Raw genomic sequence first — 18,611 nt, 5'->3', positions numbered from 1 at the left:
ACAGCATCTAAGCTATTTACGTTTTAAATAGTTTTAATTGAAATAAATAGGGTCTAACTGATATTTTCATCAACATTTGCGTTCAGATCAGAGGTTCAGTTTAGCATTATCTAGCCATCTTTCATCCCTGCAGACATTTACGTGAATATTTATGATTAGTTTAATTTTTCCTGCAGTTGATGAGGTTCAACTGCTCCCTCATGTTGCTTTACTTTTCGAATGGAGGCTGCCACACATTCCCCATGGAAAAACAACTGTCTCACCGTCTGTATTAGTGCTGTCAATCTCCTCCATAATCTAATTCAAATTTCATTCCTTTTTATTTTTAATATTTGAATTATACTCAAATTTTTAATGTTCAAATTTAGCCTATTATTAATATTTACTACGTATACACTGTATACATAGAGTTAAGCATTGCCAATGCCATTATCAGCATGTGGTTGTTATACGTTCTGTCCACTAGAGGGCATTCCAACATCACCAATAAACAGGTGATAGCCTTCTTGCTAAGTAATAATTAAGCTTAGGCGCAAAATGAATGACGTTAACTAAAATAAAAATTTTAAATAAGCTTCATCGTACTGGATCATAGTAACTAAACTACGCACTTAACTGAAATATAAATAAATCCACGTCAGCATGAACTTGTTTACATCAATACATGACGTGTTATTTGGCTGTGTGTCCAAACCCCACACCGCAGGCTGCAGCACTGATCAGTCTTTCACTGTGTTCCTGCTTTTGTTTAATTTTTGCGTTTGTGGACGGAACTCCATAAACTTTTGCTCCACACATCGCTTCTTAAATAAAATGGGTGCATTGCTTTCTGCCATGTCTGATATTGTGATGTTACGTTAGCACATTGAATGTGAGATTGTGATGCAGACAGATTCAGAAAACATTGGACATGGGGTTTCTGCAAGTGCACTGCAAGCCCGGCAGCCCGCCAGGCCTGAGTTGACCCCCCCAACTGGCCTAAGCATCAGGGATTTAAAAAAAAAAATTATTTTAAGAACCGCAAACAAAAATGTGAACGAAAACAAAAATGTGTTATAAAAGTAGCGTAGCTCCTGTAAGGAATAGCTCAGTGCATAGTGAGTGTGCGGTCTAGAGAGATAAGGAGTGTGTGTGTGATGGTGAGGCTGCAGCTACCAGAGCAACCCGCCTACCATCCAAGAGCAGGCTGAGAAGGCAGAGAACGTGAGAGTTTATGCCGAAAACAAGCACCAAGCACCTGGGGAGACATAAAAGCAGCTATGTGTGTTTACAGCAGAGAGAACTTTTCTTGAGGACACACTGAGTCATCACAAAAGCATTTCGTATTCACATGCATGTAGGCCAAGGCGAGGAGGGCGAGATTCGCTAACGTTAGCCAACACATTTATAAAAAAAAATACACATAATCTCCCAAAATTTGTTCCAACAGCCCTAATCTGTAGCAGGCCTTCCATCCCTCATTTCCATTTTATATTAGTCGGTAGTTAGTGTATTAAGAGCTCTTGATCTGGTTGTTGTCTGGTGTTTTTGTGGCCCAATGAAAGAAGCCATGAAACCTTCAAACTTGGTCAGAAGCCATTTGTAGTAGCTGATAGAGTCTTATGGACTCTTCTTGCTACACCCAGTATAACTCACTGTTAAACATCCTCATGAGCTGCTACCAGCACCACCAGTTTTATCCAGTTGGTAACATTTACTATAGCAGTTAATCTCTGTATTAACCTTTAACCAAGTATAAGAGTCTGGCATCAACAGGTCTCGCTCTTTGTGGCTAAACTTTTCCTCCTCGGTCGGCAGGAGAGCAGTGACTGCAGAAACACATTGTATGTTAACACTTATCAATACACAGTAAAAATGTGCCAACAGCTGTTAAATGCATGTTTGTAAAAAAACTTTGGTGGCTTTGTAATAAATGTATTTGAGAAATGTACAATGCAGTACAAAGTCAAGAGGTTGTGATATGTAGCACAACAAGCTAATGAAGCTGTAAAGAGAACCACATTCCTGCACATGCTCAGTGGCGTCTGCCTTACACAGAACTACTCTCCTGGGACAGAAAACGTGATCACTGTTATTACTCTTTGGAGACATTTTTAAACAAACTAACGTGACCAAACTCTTCATGATGAAGGAACAAGTCACCCAGTGCACTGGTGTGGCTCACTGATATGTTTTTAATAGTTTTTGGACAACAACTGCACAGAGGAATAAGTTATATCACGTTTTGGATACACACACAATACTTGTAAGATCAGTTCATTGTTGGTTTGGATCCAAACATGGGATTTGTTCGCAAGAAGAAAAATATATAAAATCGCCTGACTTCTCCTTTAAACTTACCAAAATATTGCATGTCAGCATCCTGTGAGGGTTTTGTTAGTGTAACTCCCAAAGCACAAAGTAGAGCAAACACAAAAAAAAAAAAAATAGAAGGACTGAAAGTCTGACTCAGTGCAAGTCCCGGAGCCAGGGAGAGCAGCAGATGAGCCAACTGTCAATCACAGCTGTCAATCAAGGCCCACGTTGCAGAGAATAAAGCTACTATAAGTCCTCAAATGTTATGAAGAGATTAATAATTTCCAAGATGACCACCAGCACACTTATAAGAGGGCCAGAATTTAGAGATTGAGACCATAATGACTGGTTGAAAAAAATGATTGACTTAGTATTTCTTGAGAGAAGTTGAGGCTTTTTGAATAGGAGTCAATTGGAGCAGCTGGCGGCCGTCGGTGGCACTTTAAGGTACATCAGCCTCAAGACGTAGTGGCTGCTGCTGTTCTTTTCTACGTATTGTATAAAATGCTGTCAAATAGAGACATCTTAGTGACAGATTTAAGGTCAATGTGGTGTTTATAGAATCACATTGTTATGACATTTAGAGCTTGTAAATGTAGAGGAGAAGATTACCGACAATGGACTGAATGGGAAGCAGCCTTCTCTTTCCATTGTAAGCTGCAGACTTTGTGTCCACATCGAACATAACGGCCCTTATATAAACTGACCAGTTGTAACAAATAAAATCTCTCGGGTTTATATATATGGCCTTTCCTCATTCTGTGTGTTTTATTGCTCCAAAGAAAGATTCTTAGCAGGGATTTGTAAAACTATGTGCAGTTGGTTCCAGACATATCGCTGGATCAGAGCTTCCAATGGAAACAGTCAGCATCTGTATGTCTGTATGTTGTGGCTGCTGGAGTCTTCCTCTCCTCTCAGTTTTCTCTCTGAGTTCGGTCTGCAACGTCTCTGAATCTCTTTGCCAGCTTTAGCTTTTCATTCTATAGTTTCCAGATGTTTGAGGTTAGAGAATCCCTCCATCCCAAAGCATATAGTTTATGATCAGAGGTTGAACTGATAGTCTTCACTGTGACACCACTTCAACCCTAACCCACCCATCACCCCGTCGCTGTGACCCTCAGTTTTTATCACTGTACTAAAGTGCACTCTGGTTTGTATTTTAGGGGAATATGGCAGGGGAAAAAAAGACAACGCCTGTTTGGATGCAGGAACAAAAACAAACATCCCAGTTTGACATCATAAGGCATTTCAAAAGTCAGAATTAGTTGACAGGGTGAGCTGTGGGGCCCTAATCAACGCTGTCATAGTGGAAGTCCAGTGGAAGTCGTGACTGCAGCGTACGCCAGCAGACAACTATCTCCTGACCCTATAGCTTCATGTTGCACAGGGACACAAGCTGGACGAGATGTAGGGAATCACGACAAGATGACAACTTCAGTCCTCTGTTGTTTGATTAGGCAGCGTTACTAGGGATTACAAAGAGCAGTGATTGAGCTGTTTGTCCGTGCCAAAGAAGACTTTGGCTGAACATTATAACTCAAACGTTTGCTGAATTATTGCCTCCTTTACAATGTCACACTATACATTTCATGGCAGCAGAGGGCCAGCAGGGAGATTGAATGTGCTTGATTTGGCCCACATTGTATATGTTTAGCTCCATTGCTTTGGCTCTGTTTGGGAAGAGAGTTCCAAGTTGTAAAACTCTAGAGGCTGCTAGTGTTGGTCCAAAAGCATCAGTGTTTAAAAAAATGATTGTAGTTCACAGCTGCAACACCCATGAAGAAATAATCCTCAAAAGTAAGGAAACTCTGAAAATGTTTGAACTTTTTCCAGACATCATTTAATAATGAGCAGCGATTTTAGAAGTACAAGTGTGAGTTGGTTTGCACTTGCATTGCTCAGAGCAACATTGATCCATCTCGCTCCTTGGCTAATCCTTATAGTAACCACAAAGACTCTGCAGCTAATAATTATTTTCATTAGCAATGAATCTGATGATTATTTCCACAATGAATCAATGAATTGCTTTGTCTATTAAATGTCTGAAAATAGTGAAAATGTCTTGTTTTGTCCGATCAAAAGTCCAAAACCCAAAGATATTCAGTTTATCACATATGACACATACAAGCTTCTAATTATCACATTTGAGAAGCTGCAACCAACAAATATGTTGGATTTTTTCATAAAAATTACTGAAACATTTGATTATCAAAATAGTTGCTGGTTAATTTTCTGTTGATCAACTAATTGGCTAATCATTGCAGCTCTAAAGGACACATGATATCATGGTTTCTACAAGGTTCCCAAAAAATAAATTTAAGACTTTTTAAGACCTTTTTTAATAAAAGGCATTTTAAGTCCTGTTTCATATCAGCCAAGTATGAAGGTATGATGGTATGATTATATGTGGCTTACTTAGAACTATATACCATATAATTTTTTCAGTGATTCCCAGCTGTATAAAACAACAATTCCTAATGATAAAATTAATTCAATTAATGCAACTTGGACCCAGTTAAGCAGTAGACAATTGGTGGACGTATTAACCAATTAACCAAAATGACTTAAGTTCATTTAAATTTTTAGCTAAAACCTTGACTTGACTTGCTTCCTAGCTGCTGTAGCTGTAGTAGTGACAGTGTTTACTGCAGGTCTGATGGTGCTGACTGAAACTCCACAAAAAAGGATTCAACAGCTTCCTGCCGCACCAGTCTAACTTGTAGGTTATACAACACATACAAAAAAGCTTACAACTAATGTTTCTAGATGATATTAAACATGTTTGGACAGGACGTTTAAGCCTTTTCAATACCTTCTGAGACCTTTTTTGTTGAACTGAATTCAAAGCTTTTTAAAGTTAAGCTCAATGGGTAGTACAAGGCCTGAACAATGCTAGACATCTTTGTGCAATGCACCTGTATTGTGGGAACAGATGATTTGGCAGTAGTACTCGCCATGCTGCTTCCTGCTTTCTTACAGTGCAAACGCCCTGCTGCTTGCTCTCGCCACTGCTTGCATTTTTCTGCTGATATTCTCTTTTTTTTTCTTTTCTCTGTGAAAAACTACGAGCAGCGGCTCCCGGATAATTATAAATTTCTGGGACTGCAATTTTTTGTAGATACAGTAGGCTATTGCCATATTTCAACATTTTATGACCTCCTCAGTACTACATGAGCGTGGCCTACCAACAGCACAAACCTGTCCTGCAGCCACTGGAAACATGGTACTTAGCTAAAGCTAATTAGCAGCAAGATGTCCCCCTTCTACACGGATGACTACCACAAACTTCTACAGAAGATTGCAGTTCTGGAAACCAAAATTGACTGGTTAGAATTGGACATGGAAGTGAATGGACTATGTGGGAACAACACCACTTTACCATGGACTCAAAGCGGTGGAGAAGATCATGCCAACACATGGCTAATTAGCACCAAGAAGACTACCAAGAAACAGGAGGGCTGTTTAATAAATCTACAAGTGGTAGTCCTCCCTGGACGAGAAACAGGCAGAGCCCAACACCCTGAGATTTCTGATGCGACCGGCTGGCCCGCATTGTCATCCAGCCAGATCGCCTATTCAACCCCTGTTCTTAGTAGGACACAGCCGCGGACAGCTGCAAAATGGAAAACTAGCAACAAACCTTCCCAACAACCAAGTGTGCAACTGGAGAACAATTTTGCTCCACTGTTGCAGGACTCTGGATCTCCGTCTGATGACCTGAAAAACTTCTCATCTTCACACAGCAGGATAAGGACTGAAAGTAACTCAGAAAGTAAAAGGCTACAGGGAAAGCTAACAACTGGGCTTTAGACTCTGATTGTGGGTGACTTTATTGTAAAAGATTTAAAAAGCATGTGAAGTGAAAACACCAAAGTATTCTGTTTTCACAAGGATATGGTCTCTGACTTGGCAGAAAGAATCCTGTATATCATGGCTGCACATCCAACTGTGAAAAACATCATAGGGACCAATAATGTTGTAGAACAACAGTCTGAAATGCTGAAACAAGACTTTATTGATCTTTTGGACACAGTCAGCTCTCTGAGGTGTTTATCAGTGGCCCTTTACCACCAGTCAGAAGAGGAGTTGAGAGATTCAGCAGATTGTTGGCACAGAATGCATGGTTCTCAACTGCATGTACCGCCCATTCACTGCATTTATTGACAATTTCAACTTTTTCTGGGACCACAAACATCTTTTCAAGGCAGATGGACTTTGTCTTTACAAGTGAGGTATAAAATTGTTCACCTCTAACCTATTTTACTTCCTGCGTCACCTCATCTGTTCCCTCTACCAAGGACAAGAGACAAGAGGAATCAAAATAGGAGGAAAACATAACACAGCACGGCAGAAACCTTGAAGGCAAGCCACCTCAGCCCCTGCCTGAGGAGAGCCTTGATCATGGGAGACATCAGAGCCAAGAGGAGGAGTCTCCACCCCCTCACTGGCAACCGCCTGTGAGGATCCACCTCCTTCACCCTGGAGTGGAGTTGCCATTTTGTTTAATGATTCCCTCAAATGCAAGCAGATATCTTGTGGAAATTTTGCGTCTTTTGGATATGTGGCTCTTCAGTTGAATTCCATTTCTCGAGCTATGTTCCTAAATATTTATTGGCCACCTAAATACTGTGCAACCTTTTTTGATGACTTTGCTGAACTGCTAAATATCCAGGTTCATTATGACATCTATAAAGAGAGACTTCACATTTATAATTTGGAACTGAGAAATGCAAGGCGGTCCTTCTTCTCTGACATCATTGCCAAAAACAATAATAATACACGTGCCTTGTTTGCTACTGTCGACAGGCTAACAAACCCTCCCGTGTCAACAGCCCCTGGACTTCTATCCACCAGGGCCTGGAAGGAATTTCTCTCCGTCTTCACTGACAAAATTCAGAAAATTAGACAAACAGTCAGTGCCTCCATATCAAGTACAGGGTATGTGTTGTCCCTGTGTCCACTTAAAATCAATTCAAGTAGTATGACACAATTTTATGCGATCAACCATAAAAACCTGGAGGATATTATACAACATCTGAAATCCTGCTGCTGCTTTGATATTCTGCCTACAAGCTTTTTCAAAAATGTTTCAGATTGCATAGCCTCAGATCTTCTACAGATTGTCAACACGTCTCTTCTCTCAGGTTTCTTCTCATAGGCCCTGAAAACTGCCGTCATCAAGCCACTCTTAAAAAAGAACAATCTAGACATGTCACTAATGAACAATTACAGGCCCATATCAAACCTTCCATTTTTAAGTAAAATTCATTTAAAAAGCTGAACAACTTCTTGACACCAAACAACTGTTTTGATGTGTTCCAGTCAGGATTTCGACCACACCACAGCAAAGAGACTGCTCTTGTTAAGGTCTTCAATAACATCCCCTTAAACACAGACAGTGGCAGAATTTCAGTATTGGTATTACTGGATCTCAGTGCTGCATTCGACACGGTCGACCACAACATATTACTAGACCAACTGGAAAACTGGGTGGGACTTCCTGGCACAGTACTAAACTGGTTTGACACTTTGTGTCTACAAGTAATTACACATCTGAGCGAACAAAAATGACATGCGGAGTTCCCCAAGGCTCCATTCTGGTGCCTCTTCTGCTCAACATCTACATGCTTCCACTGGCTCAGATTATGGAAAACAATAAAATATGTTACCATAATTTTGCAGACAACACACAAATTTACATAACCATATCACCAGGGGACTATGGTCCAATACAAGCACTGAGTAAGTGCATTGACCAAATCAATGATTGGATGTGCCAGAATTTTCTTCAATTAAACAAAGATAAAACTGAAGTAATTGTTTTTGGAGCCAAGGAAGAACAATTAAAAGTCAGCACTCAGCTACAGTCAGTAATGTTAAAAACTACAAATCAAGCCAGAAATCTTGGTGTAGTCATGGACTCAGACCTGAATTTCAACAGCCACATTAAGACAATTACAAGCTACTATCAGCCTACTATCACCTGAAGAATATATCAAGAATTAACGGACTTATGTCTCAGCAAGATTTGGAAAAACTGGTCCATGCGTTTATCTTCAGTAGACTCGACTACTGTAACGGTGTCTTCACAGGTCTCCCTAAAAAAATCGATCAGACAGCTGCAGCTGATTCAGAACGCTGCTGCTCAAGTCCTCACTAAGACCAAGAAAGTGGCTCACATCACTCCAGTTCTCAGATTGTCTTTGATTTTAAAATACTGCTGTGCTGTTGGTTTATAAAACGCTGAATAGTTTAGGGCCAAAATAAATTTCTGATCTTCTGCTATGTTATGAACCATCCAGACCTCTAATGTCATCTGGGACAAGTCTGCTTTCTGTCCCCAGAGTCAAAACTAAACATGGAGAAGCAGCGTTCAGTTTTTATGCTCCACATATCTGGAACAAACTCCCAGAAAACAGCAGGTGTGCTGCAGCTCTCAGTTCTTTTAAATCAAGACTGAAGACTTTTCTGTTTGCTGCTGCCTTTAATTAAATCAAATAATTCTTCATTTCTTGTACTGCACTGTAACTTTAATTCTTGTATTTTAGATCTGTCTTATTCTATTTAGCTTGTTTTTGTTTTCTGTTCTCTTGGCTCTTAAATGACTGTTTTTGGTTGTATCTGGGTTTCCTTTATTTGATGTGTTTCTTTTGCACTTTGTCTTGATGTTTTTAATGTTTTATGTGAAGCACTTTGAATTGTCTTGGTGCTGAAATGTGCTATTTAAATAAACTTGCCTTGCCTGGCATTATGTTGCTTTGAAATGTCACTTTCAAATTGCTGACTGTCAGATAAAAGTTGCTAACAGGCATTTGAGCTAATATGAACCATCTTTGGAGTGGTGCTGTTTGTTGTACTTTTTTTCTGAGTTGTTTCCTTAAGATGTTGATAATATTTTGTTTGCCCCATATATGAATGGAATTTTTATTATTGTGTCATATACAACTATGTTCAGCCCACACTGGCTTACAAAGCACAACTTATTCATGCAAGCTTCCAAACCCAGAGAAAGTCCAAAAACAGAGAAGAAATTCAAACAGCTTTCAAATTTGAATCTTTAAACTGTCATTGCATCCAACAAAATTCATAAATCACTGATAGAAACCTTGACTATATAGTAGTAAAATAATCATAACAAACTCAACAATAAATCTTGTCTTCTTTTCCAGGCTTTTGAGACAAAGTTATCAAACTTAAACACATCAAAATTTGAACAGCCACTCCAGTTTTTGATCATCAGTACACCAGAATATTTCACGGTTTTGTGAAGATGTTTCATGGACAGTTAACTCTCTTGTATGTTTAATCTGTGTTGATGATGTTACGCAGTCAGCAGTGTCAGATGGCGTTACACAAATCATATGCAGAATACTCTAAAGAAATAAAGTATAATATCGTAGTATATAATATAATAATATAGTTTTCACAAGAGTTAAAGCATTTGTTTCAAAACAAATCTGTTCTGCTTCTTCATATTTTCATTGGTGGTCTCAACAGAATGACATAGTCAACCATAAAGCTGTCTATGTCAGACACTGTATGTTAATTATGTACCACCCATCTTTCCATATGCTTCCCATCCCATTCTGTGAAGTTCTACCAAAACACATCTCCACTTAAACCCGGGACAAAAGCTGAGAGCTTTCAAGGTCCAAATAACACTGCAGCATAAAAATATCCAAGCATACCACTCATTACAGTTGTCTGTCTTAATCAGGTATGTGCACATTCTAAAAAGTAAATTTGGGATCAAGTGGAAAATGAAATCCAAATATGCTTTTATAAATGAGGCTGCTGTTTTGAAGCCACAACGTGACCCAGCTTCTCTCGGCCTGGTTGTATTATCTGTTGGCTCTGAGTATCCTGGGAAGGAGGAAAGCCAAACCAACCGTTTGGAAGTGAAGGGAAAACAAACACCAGACAACAACCAAATTGCCCGGCAAGAGAGCCAATTATTCTGCTAGAAGGCAGAGGTTTACACTGCACTCCGATTTTTCTATGAGTAAGGAAACAGAGAATCAAGGACCTGCTACAGATGGTCAGCAAAAACCCATTACAGCAACCCATTAAACCAGCTTTTTTCACATGGAGAATGTGTGGCAGCCTCCATTTGGAAATTAAGCAACATGAGGGAGCAATTGTACCTTATTAAGTAGTGAAATGTGTGTTTTTGATCAGATATTTAATAAAGTCTGGTCAAAAGCTGCCATGAAAATCATCTTTATTTGACTCAAAGTACCAACAGCAGAGCCCTGGGAGCACTTTGCAAAAGGATCTTAGCTCCAAGATGTTGAGGGGATTCCTGATCCTGGCCTGTATTTATCAAACTGCTAGAAGTGAAAATTTGAACTTAAGTGAAAAATAAAAGTGAAAATCCTTTATTTGATTCACATATTTTTCAAACTAGTTTTGACTTCAAAATGGTGTTAAATGTCAAAGAGGTGCAGAGGTGTGTGAAGTTGGTTCAGAGTAGGTCATAGATGACAGAGTAGTAGTTGTACAGAAAACTGTTTTCTATTTGATTAGACTAAATATCGTATGTTTCCATCCAGCTTTTTTTTATTCGCATTTTCAATATAAAATAAAAAATCACAAACAAGTTTTTACACTTATCTGAGGTGTAAAAGTAGTTGTATAGATAATAAGCAAATGTAAACAGTGAATAAATGATGACATACATAAAGCATGTGACTTAAACGTCACTCAAGTTTCCACTGAAGAGACAAAAAACCTCGGATCTCTGTGGAGCGATGAGGAGACTGTAACATTCCTAAAATTAATACATGAAATAAACTGAAACGTTTTCCACATTGTTTGAGCTTCGTCTGCCACTCTTTAATGTTAGCTCAAGCAGTATCATTAAGAATAGTTGTTTTACGAGATTATTACATACATGTATGTTTAGTGAACCCACGAACATGTCAACACCAACAAAAAGACACTGCATCTATACAAAACATACAAGACATAATCCAAGCAGCAGTAACTTAACACAAATATAACAAAGCAAAAAGAAAAGGTACAAATATATAAATAAAACAAATACACAAAAAATAAATGTGGGGGGTCAAAAGTCTAACTTAAATGAGAAGGTGGTCTTAACTATTGACTGGTACTGTGTATATATACAATGGATGCACAGTGATTCATTTTGCTTGTCCTCGCTCACATTCCTGGTCTTTCTTTACTCTCCTGGTAGGTTTATTTAAACTATGCTGTGCATATGTAACTATGTAATTAAGCTGTGTCATGTTTTTCTTGCTGTGAAATAATGATGAATTCCTATATAATAATAATAATAATATATAAAATTAGTCTTTAAACATACCACCTTATTTAAAGCTGTAATACTGTCTCTGAAATACTTGAAATAATACTAATACCTGAGTGTTAAATAGTTAATGTTGACATGTTTTATTTGACTGCAACTATACACCATCAGGGATGAAATTAAAGGAAACATTTTCACCTTCCCTTTTAACAGTTAAATAACTATAATCATACTAAATTGTGATCCTTGTCTCTCTCTCTCTCTCTCTCTCTCTCTGTCTTTGCTCTCTGGATGCAGATAAATGTTATTCCAACCAGACCAGTCCCAAGTGTGTCTCCTCGTCCTCTTCCTCCTCAGAGGTAGAGCCCAATTCCTCTTCCTCCTCCTCTATCCTCCCTGTCAGCCAGATGATCGACAAGGTGAAAGGTTACTGCTCCACGCGCTCTGACAACTTCTACAAGAACATCATCATGTCCGACAGCTTCAGCCACAGCACCAGGTTCTAGAGCTGATCCTGGTGCTCTGAGGCCTTGTGTTTCTGAACTGCGGCCACATCATTCTGGGAAAGTTTTGTGACATCATCATGCTGGCAGCTTCAGTGACAGACAAGACTTCTGTTACGGGTTCCAGGATCAAGGGTAACACTGGAACCACTGGTTATTTAAAACTTTGATTTTGTTCTGGAACTGTCACCCAACATTCTAGAACCTTTCACACTCTAAAACTACTCCCAACATTCTAGAAGTGTATGATGCTCTGGACCTACTCCCAACATTCTAGAAGTGTATGATGCTCTGGACCTACTCCCAACACTCTAGAACTCTCTGATGCTCTGGACCTACTCCCAACATTCTAGAACCCTCTGACACTCTGGACCTACTCCCAACATTCTAGAACCCTCTGACACTCTGGACCTACTCCCAACATTCTAGAACTGCCTGACATTCTGGACCTACTCCCAACATTCTAGAACCCTCTGACACTCTGGACCTACTCCCAACATTCTAGAACTGTCTGATGCTCTGGACCTATTCCCAACATTCTAGAACTGTCTGATGCGCTGGACCTACTCCCAACATTCTAGAACTGTCTGATGCTCTGCAACTACTTCCAACATTCTAGAACCCTCTTACACTCTGGAACTACTCCCAACATTCTAGAACCCTCTGATTCTCTGGAACTACTCTCAACATTCAAGACTATCTGATGCTCTGGAACTGCCACCCAACATTCTAGAACACTTTAATTCTCTGGAACTACTCCCAACATTCTAGAACCCTCTGATTCTCTGGAACTACTCCCAACATTCTAGAACTCTCTGACGTTCATTCTAAAACCTTTCACACTCTGGACCTGTCACCCAACATTCTAGAACCTTTAGTTCAGACATGTCTGTAATACCATCAGGACAGAGAGGACTGAACAGTGTAGAGGTTTTTAGACAGCAGAGGTTACAGCTCTAGAGTTGAAAAAGTGACTTTTATGAGTTTTGTATGGACATGGATGAAAGTAAGTACATCAGAAAAACTGATGAAAGAAATTCTGAATGACAGACTGTATTGAGTGGTAGAAGCTAGTGGAGCAGACGCTAGACAGGAAGTGGCTTCATAACTTCCTCTCTCTATGCCTGCATCCTTCCTGCCATCTTCCCTTTTCCTGGAACATACTGTATTTGTTAAATTGTGTTTCATCATGTACATTATTTACAGACATAGCTGTTATAGGAGCCAACATTTCTACTTTCATTTTAATTGGACCGATTAGCAAAAATTCAAGATTTGTTTCTATATCTAGTCATCAGAATTCATAAGGAGCTGGTCGATTTGTTTTGCTGAATAATAATTAGTTAGCGCAGGTTTCCTCTATGCAGCATTTATAATATGTAGTAAAATGCATCATCAGTAGCTAACAGAGCCACCATCTTAATGCACTGCCTTCACTTTTTTTATAAAAGTACCAGCTAAATCCAGAAAAATCTGCCTTTTCATGCACAATTATTAAAAGATAGTCTCTGAATTTTCTGCAACAAACTGCTCCAACGCCATAGACCACATTAAGATAATCACAGACAAAGTCGCACATTATTCTGTTAAATCCCGGAGTCTTCTGGGTAATAAGGGGTGTTAGAGAGCTGCGGGGTGGTCAGAGAGCGTTGATGCGATTCTACTGTATCATATCACGTTACAGAATCGGCTGACGTGGCTGCCAGACTGTGTAACTAAGAGGAAATGAAAGGGAGCAGAGGAGAGAGCAGAGAGGGGAGGAAAGGATAAACACAAGGTGGGAAGGTAGACAAGAAAAAAAAGGTTCTGGTAGACAAAAAAGTAGGCTGTTATGTTTTGGTGTTTTTTTAATACTGTGATGTTTGTTTGTGCATGTGTGTGCGGAGCCATATCCTATGTAAATATTGATGATCTATCTATTCGATGTGCCTTATTCTATAGTGTTATAATGTGTCCGGATGGTTGCTTTTGTTCATGCCTTCGTGGGGTCCTGGAAGGGTCACCGGGACTGTACATACAAACCCAAACATTCTCCAACTCCCTGTGCTGTTTAGGCACACAGTCTGCTGCCCTTTTCACCTCCGTGAGAAACAATTTATGGCGACAGAAAAGAGCAGAAGTGGCAGGATTGATGAAACAGAACAGAATACAGTCAAATAGGCTTCCTCAGAGCACAGGCCAGTCGATCAAGGTGCTTTTTCGTAAAACTCCCAAAACAAAATCAGAGGTATCTACATATTGATAATGTACATGATCATAGTGACACATTTTGAATTTATAATTGACATATCTCAGCTTTTCTGAGACAAATGTTCTGGACAAACTAGTGCTGTTAGATTTTAAAAATCACCCAAGAACATTTTTAATGGCGCTTTCTCCTGCCAAGATTGAGATTCTTTCCACGTGGCAAATGGGACAATCAGAATGTGACAGCTGGCAGTTTTAGGATAAATGATAAAAATCAAGTTGATGTCAGCGGCCATTAAAGCTCAGCCCTCCTTGTTCATATCAGCCAAAGTTTAGCAATCTCATTAATGGCAACAGATTTACTGATCAAGCAATGAATCTTGTTTGAATTCAAATATATCAATATTTTATGCGGCATAGCTTTGTTTATATGAAAGCAAAAAAGAAGAAAGCGTGCTGCCAGGTTGAGATTATTATCACCGAAAGGATCAATTCACTCTAAATAAAAATATAAAAACTAAACAAAAAACATCTTCCCATGTTGTGTCTAGCCGTACACAGACTTTTGGTTTTATTCCACTGAGTTTTGAGAACTCCCAGCAATCAGTGTTCAGAACACAAACACATCTTTCAAATCCAGGCACTGAATCCAAAAAAAAATTGTAGATACCCTCCGGCTCCCAAGGACTCTTTAGGGTTTTTCTTTATCAAATTTAAGAAAGAGTGCAACGTTTCAAGCCCAAACCGGCTCTTCATCGGGTACAAAAGCATTTTTTGGATCTCCTGCCACCACACAAATATACAAAATACAGTGGGTGCAATTTCACTTGTGGTGCTTAAATAATCAAAAAATGACACTTGGAAAACTTTCCAGAAACAATATCCTGATTATTCGGGATAATCCACAGACCTCTTAATGAACATTTCACAATTTTTTACCCAGAAATTATTTCCTAGTGTGAGGAATCAGGATACTGTTTCTGAAAAGACATATTGCTGTTGAGTTCATCATATATAATTTTTTTATTATTATTATTTTAGCACCACAAGTGAAATTCCTTGCAGGCCAACTTTACTGTATATCTAAAAACTCTTTGCACGACTAAATACCACAAATAGTGAGAATATCTGTTTTATTTTTGTGATCTGGGTGAACTGACCCTTTAAAAAAACATCGTATGTACAACGGGGATCTAAAGCTGTGAGTCCACTACCAAGAGCTCTTTTATTTCATCATTTATCTGTTTGTCAAGTATTAGAAAAGATTTATTCAGTCAAAATATGAGTGTGCAGTATGTTTCTATCATTCCATCTCTTTATAAAATTATACTTTAGTATTTTTACATTTGGTTTGAGCTGTGTGAAGCCATGAAACTCAACACTTCCTGCCCTTCTTTAGACTTCAAACCAGCCCCGTCAACAAGTTTTGATGCCTAATCATACTCAACATCCTGAATCCTTTTATCAGAAAGGATGGCATGCCTCTTCAGAAAATAACAAGAATCCTTTATGGACTTGTGCATGCGATCTCTCCACATAATGTCTCCAGTTGCAGTCCAGACTTGAACTGATCTGTAAAGAAGAGTTTCCTTCAGTCATTAGCAGCGAGTGTTTGGCTCTCGCAGAACATTTAGTCATCAGCGAAGAGGTTTGGAAGCTGTTACTGTGCCATTAAGGCTGCAGTCTTTGCAGATGTCTTTCACTAAGTGGAGCAGTGTGTCCTTTGTTCTACTGGCTTATATCTTAGATCCCATAAATATGTTTAGTTGATATACAGTGCAGCTCCACTGAAACTGGCCTGGTGTACTGCTGTGCTCACTTTGGACTTCATTTGTCAAGTCCAGTCAAACTATTTGTACAGCACATTTAAAACAACCACAGCTGACCAAAGTGCTGAACAGGCTTAAAATACCAAAATAAATTAATATAAAAGTAAACAACAAATAGGAATAAAAGAAAACAATAAACATAATAATAATTATAAAAAAAATTGCAGCACAATAGAAGATAAAGTCAAGCTCAACTCAAATTCCAAACAGCATCTGGTTGGTCGACCTCGGCGCTCCAACTGGAGTGTGATGATACAGGAGTTCTGCTACATAAGCAGAACCTTAAAAGTCAGCAATAAAATCATCTTAAAATCAATCCTAAAACAGACTAGAAGCCAGTGGAAAGAGGCCAATACTGGTGTTATGTGATCACGCTTTCTTTTACCAGCTGGAAGACGAGCAGCTGCGTTTTGTACTAACTGCAGATGACAAAGAGACGACTGATCCAGATCCACATACAGAGAATTACAACAGTCTAACTGAGAGATAATAAAAGCAGGAATAACTCTCCAAATCTTTGTGAGAGAGATGATCGGCCTTTACATCGGATAAAAGTCTTAACTGAAAGTTAATCTGTTTATCAAATTTTGATGAACAGATTAATTTGAATTAAAATTATCTAAAGTAAAATGATTGTAAAATAAAATAAATTTTAAGAAAAAGATCTAGCATTTGTTGCACTTCCATGTTATAAATTTCTATCTTGCTTCAGTTTTTGCTGTGTGGAATATTTTTCCAACACTCAGGAGAACAGTTGAGAGTAACGTTTTATTTTACAGGTTTGTTATTTCTGGAAAGTTTCCTTGTAAATTTTGTGTAATTTGGTACCAATTATAGAGAAGATAGAGACTGTTGTTTAACTTCCTTTAAAGAAAAGCTTAATTTAACCCAAAGTACCCAAATTTAACCCAAAATTTAACCCAAATCTTATTCATCACCCATTTATGTATTTTAATTTAAAACTTTATTACTACATATTTGTTGTATTGTAAACTAAATTTTTAGTTTTGCCAGAAAATGATTTGGAAATAATTCTGAATTTACAGACCTGTAAAATAAAATGTTACCTAACTGGGCCCCAAACTTCTACACTAAAGCTTTGTGGATATTGTTATGAAAAAACAGTTGAAATGCACCAAATATGAATGAATATTTGAATAGTAAACATGTAAACAAATCTATTTCAATTTGACATGAGCATGTTTTCAATTAAAAAATATTACTTTTAAATAATATATAATTTTATTAGATAAAAAGTATCAACTTAAATTATTATTTTATTGTTAATATTTATGATGAATGATAAACAAAAAGATCTTTGTAGTGGACGTTTTGGACCCTGCAGTACTTTTTAACTGTTTTAACGACGCCTGACAACTTTATACAAAACGGATTTTCAAAAAATCTTCATCCTCCAGTTTTATCTTGCTGTTGCCAATAAATGATAATTGATTTGATTTCACCAATTTGGATAATTTTATGTTGATTATTTGTAATTTCACACTTTTTTTAAAAATCCAAAGTGAATCATTCCAAAACTCAAGTGGAAAAAAACAACATCCAACATGATTTTATGATACTCAGTTGAAAATGTTTCTGTTTAAATATTCTGTTTTGTATCCAGAGAGGGAAAAACTGTGCATTTTATGTTTATAAAAAGCTCTTTATGAATTTGTTTCTTATTGTTCTTTTTGTTTCTTTCACTTATTGTTCGTCTTTTTTTTTTTTTGTCACTTGTTATCTTCCTGAAGCTTTCAGAGCGAACCTGACAGATTTACTGTGTGGTATACTTTTATTTATTTCTTGGATGTACAGTTTCTCTCCGCCTCTGTTTAATTTAGTTTAACTAGACAATCATCTGCACTGAGAGGTGAATGTTGGAGATTGAACACTGGCATGAGTTTTACAGTCTGAATCTTTGAACTCATCAGCAGCTGGCTAACCAGACTTCTATTGTCCTCATGCTGCCAGCGGTGTTCAACACCAAAGCATGATTGTGTAGTGAAGCACACATTGTACCGACCGTCAGGCATCCTGACCTACGCTTCTCTTTTCTTTTGCCCAGAGTGGTGGAAGAATATTATTCAGCCTTCAGAAACAATCCCCAAGAGACTGCGAAAGAAGAGATGAAGCCCCTTTGGCAGCTCCTGTGGCATACTTGGGTTATTCTGTCAGTTACTGGCCTGAGTTCAGCCTGAGGGGTGAGTGCAGTGGAAAAGATAGTTCCTGTTTTCTCTTCTGGCCCCAAAACATCTCTTTAATACACAATAATGAAGCACAACAGAAGATTAAACCCACTAAATTAAAAAGGATTGTTGACATATGGGTGATTTTATGTCTAATGTCCAACATGTTAAGTGCTAAAATATGTTTCTAGCCTTTTTATTCTAGAGAACATATCAAAGCACCTCCTGAACAGCAGGAAGAATAGTTAATTTGTCGAAATGATCACCACACAGGGGGCAGACTTTAAGGGAAATTATCCATCTGGGAACACCTAAGTGGAACTACTTCATTCCAGTTTGC

General features: G+C 38.3%; 1 protein-coding gene across 10 annotated transcripts in view; it reads left to right on the top strand.

The window, feature by feature from the left end:
- adgrg6 (adhesion G protein-coupled receptor G6) overlaps nucleotides 1-18,406 on the top strand; it is a 129,552-nt gene extending 111,146 nt beyond the window's left edge. For 6 of the 10 annotated variants that reach the window (XM_067572429.1, XM_067572430.1, XM_067572431.1 and 3 more), the window contains one exon: nucleotides 11,864-18,406. In XM_067572429.1, coding sequence (XP_067428530.1) covers nucleotides 11,864-12,072 — 209 coding nt within the window. In that variant the 3' untranslated portion in view covers nucleotides 12,073-18,406. The remainder of the gene's footprint in view (nucleotides 1-11,863) is intronic. The other 4 variants (XR_010924442.1, XR_010924441.1, XM_067572433.1 and 1 more) reach the window with 4 other exon arrangements.
- The last annotated feature ends 205 nt before the right edge of the window (nucleotides 18,407-18,611 follow it).

This window comes from Thunnus thynnus, chromosome 18 (genome assembly GCF_963924715.1).
Source record: "Thunnus thynnus chromosome 18, fThuThy2.1, whole genome shotgun sequence".
NCBI lineage: Eukaryota > Metazoa > Chordata > Actinopteri > Scombriformes > Scombridae > Thunnus > Thunnus thynnus.
This window is presented reverse-complemented; position numbering and strand designations above follow the sequence as displayed.